Consider the following 18,308-nt stretch of genomic DNA (forward strand, 5'->3'; position numbering starts at 1 on the left):
ACCATCTTTCTAAAGTGAATATAACAAATTTACTCTTACTTAATTTTCCTTGACTTGTGCATTATGTATTATTTTATTTCTTTTTATCATTTTATTTGCAGATGGTTTTGCCAGGAATTTTGGAACAAGTGGTTAGTTGTAGGGATGCAATAGCTCAGGAATATTTAATGGAATGTATAATACAAGTCTTTCCTGATGAATTTCACCTAAGGACTCTGAACAATTTCCTCAAAGCTTGTGCTGAGCTTCATCAAAATGTTAATGTCAAAAATATTATTATTGCACTAATTGACAGGTAATTAATGAAATTAATTGACAGGTAATTAATGACTAATTGACAGGTAATTAATGAAATAATTTAGTACTTCAAAATAATTTATGTTTTAAAATATAAAATTTTCCAATTATATGCTCTATATTCTAAAAGTTGACTTAGGATTTTTTGATATTATTTTTGTAGATATGATTTAAAATCTTGTGATTACGTGATACATATGCAATGTTACACTAAAGGTCCATCTACATGTAGCGATTTTCTTGGCTGACTTTGCCTTACGACAATATCTAAGATAGCTCGCCTGTCTGCACAGAACGATTTTCTCGGTGGTGCAGGAATTTATTCAGCCAATCATTATAAAAGGAAGAATTCCCGTGCTCTACAGCGTTACACTGTCTACAGTTGTGTAAAGAAAGCTTACAGTGTTATCGAATAGTCAAAATAATAGATGAAGCTTTTCCTTTAATTGCTACTTTAGCAACATCTGCAATTTTGATCTTTGCTGCTGGCAGAAGAAGGAAAAAAGAAAATGGGTCTGAACCAGAAATTGGATCAAACAAGGAAAAATTCATGGTATGCATAATGCCCTGTTTGGGAAGTTGCATATTGAAGACACTGTGAAATACTGTTGAATGTGTTACCTATGATGTCGTGTGATTTTGATTTTTTATTAAATTTAGTTTGCAGCAAAATTGAAAAAAACTGATACAATTATGTGTTTCTTAATTTCGTCATCTGACAGGTTGCACATTACTCTACGCATTCTATCTGGTGATAAGTTAATTTTTATATTATTAGAAATTAGCTAATTGATTTTATTAAAATTGGTGTGTCCCAGTCACTAAAACTAAAGTATAAGTGTAAACAGTAGTTTTATTATTTTCAATATCAATATTATTTTTGTTTCAAAAATTTTTTAATGAATTATATGATAATTATTTCATTGCATCATTTTTAATGAATTTATGTTAATCTTCTTTACTGTTATGTTACAGATTGTTTTTGTTTGCATTATTACTATTATATAACTAATACATTCTGAAAACTATAATCATATGGTTATATCAGTTAATCAGCTAATAAAATTCAGCAATATTGTATTAATTTGTGCTGTAATTTGTTTACATCTGTTAGCACCAAACTGTTTTATTTCTGCAAATTTTTACTTTCAACAAGATAATATACAAACATAAAATAATTTTCGCCATAACTAGAAAATATTCGAATATATTAATTCAATGGGGAAAATAAAACTTATCAAAATAAGGGAATTCCTTAATTTTTTATTTTTAAAATTTACATTACTTGCGTCCCACAATACAACATTTTCTCTATAAATATCTATCAGTTGTAAAAATTGAGTTTCACTCCAAATATTGCCATGTTTATTATTTATTCCAAAATGAGGAGAAAAGCATATGGTCACTCAAAGAGCAATCTTATTGTCTAGAGACACCAATTTTGTCGTACACTAGCAGCAACATCGAGCAGTGAACACTGGATCTGAAATCATGGGAGAGAACATGACCGATATTTGGCGGATGTGCAGATCCTTAAAATTGTTGCTCTACGAGAAAGTCGGCTTGGAAAGTCGCTGCGTGTAGATGGGCCTTATAAAAGAGGGTATTTGCAGAATACATTTGTTGATAAATCAATCTATAAAGAAGTACATAATTTATTATTGGAAATTTCCAGTGTTAAATTTTATGTATGTAAAATTTATAATATATAGCAGTAATTTTAAAGTCCCTTGTACAAGCTTGATTTGGAAATAGAAAACAATAAAACAAAACATTTTTGTTTAGGATACATGTCTGCAAAATTCAGTTTTGGGTACTGAAAGATTCTTGTTATAATGCAGGCTATGATACTAGTCGTATTGGATGGCGCATTAAGTTGCTATTTTAATCATTTTTATTCATCTTGAAGGTGTCATGTCTAATGTGGAGCATTTAATGAAATTTGAAATGGTTTGTGTGTATCTAGAATATGATTCTGCCAATTAAAATGAGAGTTGCTGTCGAGATTGTAATGTGAAGATCTAAGAGATGTTTGCAAAACTATCAAGTATGACCATATTTGCACTGTTACCTTTAATCACAGAACATTCTATATAAACATGCAAATATTATCAATATATAAACACACACACACTCTATCTCTCTATATATGTAATAAGATGACTAGGTGAAAGAAAGTTATGACAGATTGACAATAGTTTTCTGCATTATAACTTGAAGAGGCTTTACTGCCTAGTTAGAAAGATGATGATACTCAAAGACAGACATGTAATTTAGAAGTAATAAAGAGCAAGAATTTTGTTGACACAGAATTGTTGATCCATAATGAATAGAAGACTGGCAGTCGAGGCACATTAAATCTTCATTTTTTTTTTCCAGTAAACATATTGCAGCCACAAACAATTTGGCACATTATTTGTGCCTATTTTAAGAGGTTTACATTTTTGATAACTTTTCAGCAAGAAGGAAGCAGCAGACAGCAGTCCAGCTAGGACGAAGAGAAGCAATCAAGTGTGTATGTTCTTGTTCGCTAATTCAGACTGAGGTAGTTTTGGTTCTCAGTGCATTTTGATTGGATAATTAGTACTGCTGTAAAATTATTACTGGATGTTTGAGTTTTAGTTCCATTTACATCATCAGAATTATGTAAGAGTCATATGACATGGATTAATCTCGAAATGACGCAGTGCAAATAGAGATTACTATTTTTAGAATACAGAGGGAAAAGGAATTTACACTGCTAATTTAAATTATAATTTACCTTTTACATATTTTTTATTTTTCTTGCATATACAGGGTTATCCAAATTAAACTTCCAAACTCGGAGGCCTGTGCAGAGTGTTGTGTGGGTCATAATGTGATGAAATTTTAAAAACAGACACTTCAGATCATGCACTCGAGATGTATTACACGCAAAAAAAAAAAAAAAAAAAAAATAGTACAAGAAGTTGCCAATAGGTGGTGCTGTAACACTAGTAATGTGCCTATTGCAGCAACGTGATTTGCTGAAATAAAGCTTCTGCGCAACGTATCCAAAAGATGAGCCCTACAAAAGCGGAAGACAGGCCTTGCACGGGCAGTTGTTTCCAGCTCGCTGATGCACAATGGCGACTTTGAAAGATAAAGCTCTGTTAGTGAAACTTTTCTACCAGAATGACGAGAACTCCTGTGCTGCGATAAGAGCATTCCATCGGCTGAAGATCTTACGCCGAGGACCAATGACACCATGCGCTCTACGAGACATGATGAAGAAGTTCAAAAGAACAGGACAGCTGGGAATTTTACCAGGTAGAGGATGACAGGTTGTGGAATCTGCACGCATAGAAGACGTTGCTTTGGCGGTCGTGGACCCCACTATCCAATCGCCGCATGTTGTTGTCAGTGTACAAACTGTTTCTCGTGCTGTTGATATGCCCTATACGACCATCTGGCGTGTGATACGTCGAATCCTCGGTTATTTTCCTTACAAAATCCATAGTCGTCATTAGCTGTCCGACGGGGATCCTGTAGGAAACATTTGCTTTGCAGTTCCTTGCCAGAATGGAAGTCGATGCTGCTTGTTCGTAGAACATCCTTTGGACGGATGAGGCCCATTTTCACCTGAATGGGCAAGTGAAAACTCACGTGCAATCCATCAAGTGCCCTTGAACCCTCCAAAGGTTACTGTATGGTGCGGTTTCACTGCAACATTCGTCATTGGGCCTTATTTTTTTGAAGAGGTGACTCCAACAGGGTTCAAAACCTGCTCTGGCACAGGAAAACAGTATCAGGACATGTTGACAACGTTTGTGATCCCAGAACTGCAACAACGTGGCTGCCTCCAGGACACAATATTTATGCAGGATAGTGCTCCTCCCCATATTCTTCGTGGCGTTCACAGAGTTGCCATCTCTCCCGATTTAGGCGGGAGACTCACGATTTTTGACCGCTGTCCCGCCAACCCGATTTACAATATATTTCTCACGATTTTTATGGAACTTGGCTTAATACTTCTGTATAGGAACAAAAAAAAAAAAAAAAGTGATTTTGGACGTCTGAAAGCAACTGAATTTTCTCTAGATTATATCTAAAATAAACTTTGCGAATCAGATGAGAATTTCTGCTTTGTGAGCAACAGCATATGTATCCAGAAACGTTGTTCTCCAGTTCTCCAATGGGCATCGAGCTCCACTGCGTGTCATCCGGCATATATTAGTCAATGAGCACAAAGCAAGCTCAAGGCCGTTGGCCATTATTTGGGTGTTCTTTCATTATTTTGTTCATCTTGTCCTGAGTTGTGCGAGTACACGTGCCTGTGGGAAATAGTTTTAGAAATTATCATCTTTTGTCATGTCTGCGAGAAAAGTGAAATACTCGAGCATGTTTCAAAAAACGTACACAGTTGACTTTGCTTCCAATATTTCCTCAAGGAAATGTAATTAGTTTGCGATGTGTACCATCTGTCATTGTGATTTTTTGATTTCGCATGGTGGAAGGGCAGATGTTCTCAAACATGTGCGAACACAAAAGCACAAGGACAACATGAGTTGTTTTGGAAAAAACGAAAAATTAAATTTTTCTTCGGAAACAAAAGACCAGAAAGTGATTAATGCAGAATGTCTGTTCTCTGCCTTTTTACTGGAGCACAGCCTGCCACTGAATGAATCGGATCACACTGCAGCTTTATTTAGAAAAATGTTTCCCGATAGTGAAATCACTAAGAAAAATACTCAAGTGCAAGGACCAAAACAGGTGCAGTTGTTAAAGAAATGGGTTTGAAAAATAAATCTTCAGTTATTGATTGCATTAAAACAGCTCTGTTCTGCCTCTCAACGGATAGAAGCAATAATACCAATTCAAAACTGTATCCAATTGTTGTTTCTTTTTTTAATCCAGAGTCTTCAGAAATTGAGTGCAGTTTACTTTCTGTCCCCACTTTAGAAGGACATTCGACAGGCTTTAATATAGCACAGCTAATTATTAAAACTTTAAAAGAAAATTCGATCCCTCTGGATAATTGCTTAGCACTTGGTGCCGATAATGTACCAGTAATGGTAGGCTTGAAGACTGGTGTTGCAGGCATCTTGAGAAATGCAAATTCAGATTTGCAGATTATGAGGTGCACCTGTCACCTCTTAAATTTAGCAGCTGAAAAAGGGGCAGCTTCTTTACCAATAAATGTGGATGAACACATTGTTGATATTTATTATTATCTTGAAAGGATTTCTAAAAGAAAGGAAAAATTGAAACAGTTCCAACAGCTGCATAATACTGAAATGAGAAAAATTTTGAAACATGTGTGTACATGGCTGTCTTTAAAGAAATGCTTATCTAGAATCCTCGATCAATGGAACCCATGTCTTGCATTTTTTAAAGAAGAAGTAAATGCTTCGAGAGTTAAGATAAAAGGCTCTATTGAAAGTTATAAGATAAAAAAATTAAAAAGTAAATGGAGATGTAGTTACTACTTCCATTGTTAAAATAGGTTTGAGAAAAATAAAGTAATTTCTGCATCATTCAGCAATTCAACTGGCAGTTCTCAAAATAATACTGCAAAATATAAGTGTAAAACTGATACAAATTTCTCTCAAAATAAAAAAAAATTGCTCAACACACGAATTATTTTCCGATTACTGTAAGTTTATCTTGTGAAGAACGAATATTTATGTTTTTTTCTTCGGACCTTAACAAAGCTTTTTGCTTTTTTTTTACAATTCATTTTGCCATCATTCGATGTTCTTAATTCTACAAAGCAGAATTCCATTAATTCATGTTTTGCAATCAATGATTTATGATCTGTTTAAAGACATTTTATCAAAGTTTGTAAAACCAGTCTGTGTTTTGTCTTGTAACTCTATATATGATGTGATTTATGGTGAAATAGAAAATCAGAAGAAAGATGAAGATTTGGTAATAGGAGCTGCAACTACAAAAGTCGTGGAAGAACTTTCAGAAGAAGACAAAAATAAGTTTTATCTTCATATTAGAAGTTACTTCTGTCGAGTATGTGATTATATACTACATAAATTTCTAGTCAACGATGAAGTGATTTTGCATGCTAAAGTTTGTGATGTTTCTGCTCTAGCAAATGCATCTTTTTCTGATATAAGGTACTTTTTAACATATTTCCTGTGTTACTTCGTTTAGTCATGAAAGATGATGATATTGATGTTGCTACTGATATACTGCAGTTGCAATTTTGCAGTTTACAATTAGAAAACTTGGATGAAGTTATAAAATCAGCTAGGATTGACACCCAGTGGAGTTTAATTGGAAAACTGAAAGGTGCTGATGGAATTTTAAAATATAGTGAACTGTCTAGAATTATGTTGGCCATCTTGACAGTTCCCCGTAGTAATGCGGAGTGTGAGAGGAATTTCAGTGTTGTGAAAACGAGGACTAAATTTAGATCTAATATTTTGTTAGCGAAAGCAGGCCTACGTGGCAATTGCTATGAATAAAATTATGAAGTTTTTTTCTTAACGAAAGAAAATCTGCCACTGTTCATAACATTTGTATGAAAACTGATTAAAGTGTCTTTTTTTTTTTTTTTTTTTTTTTTTTTTTTAATTTTTTTTATTTTTATTAACGATGCAAATAATAAAAATGTTTTTTATGTCTAAGGTATTTTTGTGTTGCTTGCATTTAAGACTTAGTAACTATTTAAAGTTAATTCATTATTAAAAACTATATTTTTATCATTTAAAAAGTCTTTTTAACATTATGAAAAATCTCCTGATTTTTGAGTGTCATAGGTTGGCAAGTATGCATTCAACAGGTGTTACGGGCAACTTTTACCGATGCACGTGTGATCAGCCACTGTGTCCCTACAGCTTGGCCTCCTCGCTCGTCTGATTTCACGCCATGCGACTTTTGGTTATGGGGATTCTTAAAGGATCGGGTCTACCGAGAAAACCCAGCAACCTTGGCACATCTGAAAGATTATTCGACATGTTCGTGGAATTAATGTGGACTTACTGTGTTCCGCTGTGGAACACACTGCTTTGCGAATGGAAAGAGTTGTGGAGAACCACGGCACACGTATAGAACATGTGTAGAATGTATTGTTGATCTGCAGCGCCACCTATCGGCAACTTCTTGTACTATTTTTTTTTTTTTTTAATCAATCTCGAGCGCATGATCTGAAGTGTCTGTTTTTAAAATTTCATCACATTATGACCCATACAACACTCTGCACAGGCCTCTGAGTTGGGGAAGTTTAATTTGGATAATTTGGATAATGTATATGTAAAATTGTCATAATTTTCTTTTTTTCAAATTTCAGCCTTTCATTTATACTCTAGCAACACTCTCTAATGAAGGATGAAGGATGGTGCCTGTAAACATCATTTTATTTTCTTTTATTAAAGTCTGAACAACGAGTCTAAAATCACCTTGTTACAAACTCTATCTTTGCATGGTTTACCTTTTTAAGGCATAGGAAGATTTTAGACTCAGAATATTAGGAGTTATAAATTGTGAGTCATTCTGTGGAATGTGATATGGTCTATACGTCTTGTTGAAATGTGCATGAAGTGTCTAAATTCAGCTACCTCGTTTGTTGCAAATTAGAATTTTCTATAATTCGATCATGCTTAAGAATACAAATGTTTTTTAGGCACCATGTATTAGAGATACATCAAAATTGTAAGCTTAGAGAGAATAACAGTTCTGTAGAATGTATCTGTGTTGGTAAAGGCAGAATGAAATTTTTAAAAATGAAGAAAAAAAAATCAACCATGTATTGGTGTAGCTTTTATAGACAATTCTACAAGTATATCAAATAACAAGGCTTTCAAGAAAGAAAGTTATTTTGCATTTTCGGCAAGTAAAAAATTGCTCAAGTAAGGGAAATGAAATTGAACGGGCACTGCTACCTAAAATTGAAATGAAAAGAATCAAAAGCTAAGAGAGCTAAGTTAGAAGTTAATAAGTTAGAAGCAAAAGCTAAGAGAGCTAGGTTAGAAGCAAAAGCTAAGAGAGATAGGTTATTATGAAAACTAGTTTGGAAATAATATTTTCTGAAGGTTGCAGGTTTTGAAATAATGGAGTGGAAAAGTTCAAGGAAATCTAATTCACAACGTAAACAAGTTTTTTAGTTCATTTTTGCTAATCTGTAGTGATAAGTATGATTCAAAAACAACAATAAGTACATCATGTACAACCTTTCTTCCTATACTGAGAATTCGAAATCACTCTGTATGTTACAAATCTACAAATATCCCTGCAAGTTACAGAAAGGGATTTTAGCTCTCCTCACGTTACATGTATCAATCAATATTTGGTCTTGTTCTGTTTGGGTGAGCCTAGTGGAAGTGCTTCATATCCTTTCAGAAGAAGTTTGATTAAGAAGAAGTGGATGTCTTTGAACGAATATTCTAAATTCTGCCTGAAACAAGTGGTTTACAACTGTCACCCTAAAGAACAGCAATGCCAGATTCATTAGGAGTATGCTTGAGTTGTGATTGAATATTGGTCACTGTACTTCCTGCACAATGAAATAGAAATTAGAAACCAGTGTTTATGACAATGTCTGCTTTAATAGCCTGGACTTTCTTCATACATACACAGAAAGGAACTAATCAGAGCTTTCAGATATAATCCCACCTACAAAAGTGCAGGTTCTAGATCCATTGTACACTCTTAAAATATTGAATTAGCTTCCATATTGTGCTGAAATAATGTAGTATCTGTTTACTAAATTTTAAAACATTCATTGTATAATATATAAAAGTTTTAAGATCCGAAAATATTGAGAATTAAATGTGTTAATGGAAAAGTACTTCTTTAGTTTTGCATTTTTACGCGACCTGAATTTTAAAAATTAATAAAAAAGAGAGAAATTGCAAATTTTACATATGGAAATTTTGTAGATAACAATGTACAATAAATTAATTATATATTATGTGGCCTTTTATTTCCAGTTTTTGATAAATTTATTAACCTTTAAAAGACGGGACAGTTTGGAAAGATTTCACTTAAAAAGACAGGAAATCCAAATGCATTTCCACCCCCCTTTTAGCTGCCATTGTAAAGGAGAACTACTACTCTTTTGCAATTTTTCCTGTAGGTCGCCTTTGTTACTTTTCAGATAAGAGACTAGGGAATAATATAAAGGAATTTGTTGAATTTGTTCTCTTTTCTGCTGTTTCTTTTCCCTAAACTAGGGAAACATATGGTGAGATTTCGTAGCTAAATAATTGTCGTATGTTGGAATATTAACTTTTGACATTGCGTCATAATGAAAATGCGCCTTAGCAGCAAATGCACATTTATAATCAGTTCATAGTTTATTATTCAGTTTTTATTTGTTTCCAAACTGAATTTAGTTTAGAATTACATGTACTAATTAACATTTTTAATTTATACTCGAAAATGATGTTTAACTATTTGTTTCTCGTATAAATCGGCAGTTCGCTTTTATTTGTTTCCAAGCATTGTGTAACAGCTTATGCTTATATAGTAAACAAATCCCGTTGTATTTTTCTTATATTAGTTTCGTTTACCTTTTTCATTCTTATTCAGTTTTAATTTATTGATTTCCCCCTCCATTGTATCCTAAGTTATTTCAACTTTCAACTACATTATTGTTCATTGTTCTTTCATGCAGTTTTGTGATAAAAGCTTTTTTTATCCTTTAGCGTTTTTTTTTTTTTTTTTTTTTTTTTTAATTATTTTCCTTTACTTTAAAAACAGATTTTATTGATTATATTTTCATTGCATTGCATTTTGCATGTTTCAAACAGCAATATTAAATACAAAAATTACAATAAAAAGGGGAAATATAAAGAAAAAATGCACTTTTAATGACACTGAAAAGTTGGTGAAATTAATACTAATGTAAAATTGCTAAGATTTCACTGCTGAGGGAAACGAAAGGGAGTTTACAAAACCCCAAAGTTGGGAGGTGCGAAGGTCATCTTGCATAAGTGGCAAAGGACGTTATTCGGACAATGACTATCTCTGCACCCTGAAGGATGGGGGGAGGGGAATTGGCTGGCCGATATTTTGGCCACAGCCATCTTTATAGACACTGCAGCTATGGCCGATTCTTAGGCCACACGTCTTTTAAAGGTTAATAAAATTTTGTTGTAATTCTGATTTATGTCATTTTATGAAAATTTTGTTTCAAAGAATTGTACTAAAAAGCATGAATAATTTTCTTTTAAACTAATTATCCAAGTATAAGCTTTTGATGATTGTGAATTTTTGTTGTATATATCCATGATCTAAATTTTTAAAAATATATGCACTGCTAACCATTAAAATAATAGCATCATGAAGAAAGCAACCAAACAATCTGAAATTTGCATAAGTAAATAAAGTATGTTACGACATGAAAATGATGAGTAATGCAGTGCATATGCAAATAGAGGGGTTTTGTAATGCTACCTAAAATCAGTCTAAAAGAGAAGAGGATAGTTTCCCATAGAGAAATTTTTTCCACCTTCTTTGTTTGACTAAAAGCATAGAATATGGTTCAAGTAAGAAGGTGGAATATATAACATCATATACTGAATTTGATCATGGAAGAATAATACCATAAATAATTCCAGATCATTGTAACCCAAATTTTTACTTGCATTAATGGAAATTTGACTAGTTTCATGCAAATATGGAACTGACTCTCAAGGAATTGTAAATGGAGTGATTCACGGGCTGACAATGATTTTGATTCATTAGTACTGAACTGGATATACATATTTTCAAATAGTTTATACAAGGGCCACATTGTGCAACCTAGCACAATAAATACAGTGTATGGGTCCACATTTGTAGTGAGACATTATGTTGAGGAACATGACCTTTTGTTGCAAGCATATGTGCATATTATAGGAGATAGTAAAAGTAACAAAAATCATTACATAAATATGCAGAACTAGTTTCAAAAGTTTAAATAGAAACTTTTTCAGCTGCAGAAGTGATAATGACAAAGGAAATGCCTATACTTACGGGATAACAATATGTTAGAAAATTCAAGAAAGTTCTATTAAAAAAAGAAGCAAAGCTATTGGTAAAATCTATTGATGAAAAATGAAATGTGTCTATATTGCACTACCATGGATCTTTTGGATCTTACCATAGCATTTGGGATTAGCTACCTTTAGCACCTTTAGCACTTTGGGATCTTACCTTAGCATTGTCATACTAGCTTGCCTCTAGGATTATGGTACAGAATGTGATTGGATATGAGAGTGCTCATGTTTGATATAAATGCTTGACTTTCTGACCAGTCACTGTTAAGTTATGGAAATATTAAGGCCTGCAGCAGTTCCATATTTTCATGAGTATTCTAGAGGCACCTACCAACAGGACAGTGCGTGACACAAATCACACTCAGTCTCTGACACTTCAATGCAGACCAATGAGTTCACCTTTTTTTTTTTTTTTTTTTTTTTTTTTTTTTTTTTTTTTTTTTCAGATTAAATAAATATGCCTGGTCTATAATGTCATGCACATCTTACAATACTTATAATTTTAATAATTTCATCTTTTTACTATGAGAAATCTGTAAAATAAATTTAGTTGTGTTTTCTTTTATTCTTTATGGTGTTTCAGTTTTAAAGCTAGCAGTTAACATTTTATACAGAATTAATATTTTGATATTTTACCTTTTATCTAGAAGGTTTAATAGTTTTCTTTTGCAGATTGGCTGTTTTTGCAACTAGAGATGATGCAACTGGTATTCCTCAAGAAATCAAATTGTTTGATATTTTTTCAGATCAGATTGCACAAATAATCCAGGTGATAATGAGTTTGTGATATGTTTTATTTGCTGGACAGGTTTCACATAAATGAGAAGATAAATGCTTAACTCAGATAAATGAATTACTTATTAAAAATAACAAATTGTTAAGTGGTTAAAATGGAGGAATGCTAATTGTTTGATGTAGGTGTGGTCTCTAACAATTGATCAGTCTCATCTGTGTAAGATTATTGAGCAAATAATATAATAGGGATAGTTTACTATAAAAAGTTTTCTATATATAAAGTCCATGCTGTCTCAGACTGATAATCATTGTGTGATTTGCCATTTAGTATTTCAAGTATCTAAACTAATTAGGACTGTAGCACATTCATATATTAAAAAATCCAGATAATTGATCTATCTTTTCATATAGTGCAAATGAAGGTTTTATTAAAAAGTCACATTTTACTTCAATAATGGCAGTTTGGTTACAAGAAATAAAATATTTTTTACTTCCATAAAACAAAATAACAAAACTCAAACTACAGTAAATTGATGGAATAATTTTTACTTATCCTGAAATTAAACATATAAACTTATTTTTGCTGGCTTAATAAAGAAATGTAATAATTTGTTTATATAATCTATTTCTGTCTATTGAAAAACTTAAACAGAGGCATTATTTTAAAATAATTTATTTAAGAAGATTTATTATGGCTAAATAAAGTCTCATGAAGAGTAATACTCCATAACAGCATATTTATGAAGCTTTATGTTTGCCAAATACTTTAGACTAATCTATGTGTTGTGCATATTAATCAAAATTCATATTGTAGCTGTATAAGAAGTGCATCTGTGGTTCAGTTTTGTCTTTTTCTTTGTGATATTAAAATTAGATAAAAAAATTAAACAAACAAATATAAAAATAATAAACATAATTTACTTAATCTAGAAAGTGCAACAAACTATCTGGTGTACTGGAATTCCACATATGCTTTTTGTTTTGGATGATGTTTAATGTACATTCTGCAAATAATAACAAAGGTTATTTTCTGTTTAATAAACTGTCTTTTATAAGGTATGAAAATACAGTTGATCTGGATTATAACAACCTCTTATGTCTTAAAGAGGAAAGATTATAATTGGTGTTTGTTATAACAAATGTGAACTTAACTATACTGTCATAAGTTGGAGGCGTTTAGTATCAACCTTTGTTATGGAATGATTGTAATAATGAGGAATTAACAAGTATCAACTGTACTTTTAAACTTCTGTATTGAATTTTAAAAAATTAAGCCTAAAAATATTTTCTTTTTCTTTTTTGTATATTACATCTGAGTGTGAAAAGAAGTAAAATTTCTCTATTAAAACCACTGCAAATAGTTTGCAGAACAATTTCTATTCTTACAGCTTTCTATTTTATTGCATTGACGCACTTATTTTGTGTATTACTACGTTAATGAGTATTAAAATATATGCAATAAGTTTTGCAGTTTAAATGTTGAGCTTAATTCATTTTAACAGTATTTTACCATTTGCATTTTTATACTAACTTATAATTACAGTCTAGACAAGGTATGCCATCTGAAGACACTGTTGCCCTTCAAGTTTCTCTCATAAACCTGGCTCTAAAGTGTTATCCTGACAGAGTTGATTACGTTGATAAAGTTCTTGAAACAACTGTAAACATCTTTAATAAATGTGGAATTAAAAGGTAAAGTCCCTTTGTACTACAAATGTTTTATAACGTTACTGAAAATAAGACTAAATTAGGAAGGAAATTTTTTTATGTGCTTTCATTATAGAAAAATTTTCTATTGTATTTAAGGAATTACAAAATATAAATAACAAAATTAAAGCAGTATGAGGTAAAAGTTAAAAATGTGCATGTATAAATGAATGTAGTTGTAAATAATAAATATTTTATATAATTTATTATTAAATAGCAAATATTATAAGTTTATATACGAGTTAGGATTCAAAAGTTCCTGGACTGAATTTATAATGTAAAAAATATTATGAATTGCAGAAATACATCCTCCTTCGAAAGAAGATCCTTGTGCAACAACACACTTTTGCCATCACCTGTAAAGTTCATCGAAGCATGTTTGGAATCCATTTTTGGCCATGTCCTTTAATTCAGCCTGTGATGCACATTTAACTTCATCTGAAGATTGAAATTGTTGACCCTGTAAGCATCTTGCCAGTTCAGGAAATAGGAAGAAATCGCAAGTTGCGAGATCAGGGATCAGTGAACAGGATCATTGTCATGAAACAGCACTCATGATTGCTCAGCCCACATTTTTGGTCTCTTCTTCCAGATTGACTGACACAAATGATGCAGGATTTCGACGTAGAGTTCTTTGTTCACGGTGCATCCTTTAGGGATAAATTCCAGATGCACAATGCCCTGGATATTGAAGAATACTTCTAGCATGACCTTTCCTTTAGAGCGATCTTGACGGAATTTCTGCTTCTGTGGAGATTATTTCGATTTCCATGTTCCTGATGCTCTCTTGGTTTGTAGGTCCTACAAAAAATAATAGTTCTCGTCTCCACTAACAATTCTGCCAAGTAGGGAGGGATCTTTATCACCAGCCGAGATTAAGTCTCCTGCTATTTCCATTTGAATTCCCTTTTGGTCATGCGGGGAACGATGTGATGACACAACTTATGCATGTTAAGATGCATGTTGACACAGCTTATGCATCTTATGCATGATAATACAGTACAAAGTCTGTAATCCGGACTCGTTGGGACTTCGGCAATTCCAGATAAGGGGTTTTTCCGGATTATAGGTCATCAAAAATCCGGTAAGATGGCATGCAGAAGTTATACCATTAAAAATATGAAACCGTAATTTATGAAATAAAGATCAATTATGATCTAAAGGGTATCAAAATTTACAAAAAAAAGCTTAATATTTATTTGTTTACTTTATTAAACATTGCTTTCAATGTAAGTTGTTAAACACTAGAATTATGGAAGGGGTCATTTTGACACCTAGCGAACTTTTATCTCTGGCAGCTCTTCTTTTTTTTTCACAAATATCTTAAATCTTTTCTTGACTTTTCCTAAATCATTGTAATTTACAAAATAGTAAAGATTTCAAAAAAATCATATTTTTATTTTAGCCCTAACAAATGATTATACCTAGAAATACGGGAGGTATCATTTTGACCCCTTTGAGAGAAAAGAAATGTGAATACATTCCATTGTATTATCTAAACACTGTTACTCTTGTAAACTATTTTTATTTGCACCTGCTAATCAAAATACAAACAAAGGAAAAGAATATGGTGGGTCTGCGTAGTTTCACATTTGCCAGTCACATGATTTGAAATATGTGCAATACTTTTCTTTGTGGAAAGAAAACAGAGAAAAAAGATTATTACGAGCTGAATGTTTGTAGATTTTATGTAGATATTTTGTTTATTAAAGTTTACAAGAGTTAAAGTTAGACAAGTTTTGGTGGAAAATTTTATTCTGTTTACATGAATTTATAATAGTGACGCACTAATGATGCGTAGAAAAGGGCTAACTCATGAAAAAATAGTGAAACTGATGCAAGAACTATCTGATGCCGATTCCGGTTCTGAAATCGAAAATAATTCTACAGATAAAGATGGAGATGAAACGTGATTCTGAATTTATTATAGAGAGTAATCAGGGAATATCATCCTCTAACTCAAGTGAAAGTACAAATGGATTTGTTTCTACGAGTTCATATTCTGCCGTATCTAAGAATGCCAAAGAAAGTGGGAACTAGTAGACGCTCAAAAGGGAATATGAAATTCAACGTAATTCAGACTAACACTTGTAAAGAAATTACTAGTGATGGAACTGCGTGGAAAGTAGAAAATACTTCAAATACTTCTGGTCGGCGACCCTTGCAAAATATCTTGCGAGAAAATGCAGGACCGACATCCTATGCTAAACGTCACATTTATTCTGGGAAAGCTCTTAGTGCGTGGAAGTTAATAATAAATGAAAAAATTTTACGCGTCATAAAGCAGTGTACTGATGCTGAAGCCAAGCGTAAACTTCATAATGACTCATTCATTATTTTATTAGCAGAACTGGAAGCATTCATAGCGTTGCTGTATGTAAGGAGGACATTAGCCACCAAGGGCTTACCAATTCTTAGTTTGTGGTCCAAGACTTGGGGATCAAAGTTTTTTTCATGAAACTATGAGTAGAGATAGGTTTCTGAAAATTATGAAATTTTTTCGTTTTTATAATAAACTAACAAGGTCTTCACGTTTGCAGTGTGATAAATTTGCACTAATATCCAAGGTATGGAATAGTTTTATAAAAAACTGTAAGCTTTGCTACAAACCAAATGAAAACATTGTGACTGATGAACGGTTATTCTCTACAAAATCAAGATGTTGGGTTTTTTACAGTATAGTATGCCTAACAAGCCCGATAAATTTGGAATAAAATTTTGGCTAGCAGTAGACATTAGGACAAAATACTTATTAAACGGATTTCCATATTTAGGAAAAAAAGAAATGAGACCAAGTGATCAAAGTTTAGGAGTAAACGTAGTAAATCGTTTAGTTGATCCTTACAAAAATACTGGCCGAAATATAACTACAAACAGTTTCTTTACATCAGTAAAACTTGCAAAATCCCTAAAATCAAAAAGATTGAGTCATGTCAGAACAGTAAATCGAACAAAAAGAGAAATTCCCTCTAGTTTAAAAAATGTAAGAAACAAACTTTTTTCTTCAGTTGTGATGAAACATGACTATACGGTCAAAAGTCGTTAATCCAGACTCGTCGGGACTTCGGCGATTCCGGATTATAGATCATCAGTTTAAATCTAGTAAGATGGCATGCAGAAATTCTAAAATTAAAAATATGAAACCGTAATTTATGAAATAAAGAACAATTATGATCTAAAGGGTATCAAAATTTACAAAAAAAAAAAAAGCTTAATATTTATTTGTTTACTTTATTAAACATTTCTTTCAATGTAAGTTGTTTAAGTTGCTTCGTTTTATGTGATAATACTTTCTCTTTAATTCTATAAACAGACATAATTTCTTGTTCAGTTACAAAGTTCCACTGTTCAAGTCCTGTTAATTGCTGTGCCGAGAATACCGACTAACTTGTCAATCGAAATTTTTTCGTTTTCACTAACCTCACATTCTTCATGTCTTTATCCATTTTTTGCAGCAATTCCACATTTTGTTTGATGGATATCGAAACATACTTTTGTTTTGTACGATCCTTTGGGAGCTCCAAAATCGGAATGAATTTCCATGTGAATTAGTTTAAATACATCTGGCACCCTAATCAAGTACACATATTTTGGCAAGGAACAAGCTGTGCAGTATTAAAAGAGACAAAGTAAAAGATTTAAATAACATTATTGTGTGCTTCAATAGAAATAGTTATTTTCTGACAAGAAATACTGATTCAAGGTTTAATGTTCTGGTTTAGATTTTGGAATGGAATTTTTTTACAGTATATTTTTTGCCTAAAAATATGAAAAATAGTCTAATGTTAGAAACTCAATGATAATGAAACTTTTGAAAGGACATGAAAACTTCTGAAAGTAATGGGTTTATTTATTATTCGTGAAATCTCTGAAAATCTCCTTTGTTGGAGAAAATGTGGAAATATATATATCATGATAAAATTATAATTCTGCTTGCAGCTGTAAGGAAAGCCATAAGTTTAGTATGTAAGTTAATGTACACAATCTTAAATTTTGTTTTTTCATACAATGTTTACATCAAAGATTTCTAACATTATTTTACTTTTGCAAGTGTATTTTCTAGCTCTGTAATGAATCTTAATATCTAAATATATGCTACAAGTCATAATTTTTTTTTAATATTTTATAATTTTTTGAGTAATGAGTTTTAAGAAAGGCTTATCTTGAAAAAACATTTCCTGGATCTTCCATAACAAATGGAAAATGTATAAGCATTGTGACCTGATGGAACAAATGACAGTATTCTTTCTTGCATCTCCCATTATCTAATGTCTGGCAAATCAGCTTAAGACACTTTCTTTACTATCACCACTTTTACCATCAGGTTTACTGTCTTTCTACTTTTGGAAGGTGATTGCACTACCTATATTTTTCTAAGGTACTGGAATATTTGCAAATGTGCAGACATGATATTTGACCTAGATTTTTTACATTAATGTTAGTTGCTTCTTAGCTTTGCAGATTCATGCCATTTTGGCTCATTAAAAATTTCTACCACAACATTCTATTTTTATAAAATGTGAGAGACCTGCATTACTCATTTATGTTTCTAAATTTATTCTATTCACTGATTTTTTTATTTATTTATTTAAGCCTTCCAAATAGTATAATTAG

At 32.0% G+C, this 18,308-nt stretch overlaps 1 protein-coding gene across 3 annotated transcripts in view; it reads left to right on the forward strand.

Annotated features, from left to right (window-relative positions):
- The window catches only part of Vps35 (Vacuolar protein sorting 35), a 199,331-nt gene that overhangs the window by 81,649 nt on the left and 99,374 nt on the right, over positions 1 to 18,308 (forward strand). For all 3 annotated transcript variants that reach the window (XM_085822305.1, XM_085822303.1, XM_085822304.1), the window contains 3 exons: positions 102 to 295; positions 11,925 to 12,021; positions 13,531 to 13,679. In XM_085822305.1, the coding sequence (XP_085678431.1) occupies positions 102 to 295; positions 11,925 to 12,021; positions 13,531 to 13,679 (440 nt within the window). The remainder of the gene's footprint in view (positions 1 to 101; positions 296 to 11,924; positions 12,022 to 13,530; positions 13,680 to 18,308) is intronic.

Source organism: Stegodyphus dumicola, chromosome 8 (assembly GCF_044657685.1).
Source record: "Stegodyphus dumicola isolate Sdum_Otavi_A_Nest chromosome 8, ASM4465768v1".
Lineage (NCBI taxonomy): Eukaryota > Metazoa > Arthropoda > Arachnida > Araneae > Eresidae > Stegodyphus > Stegodyphus dumicola.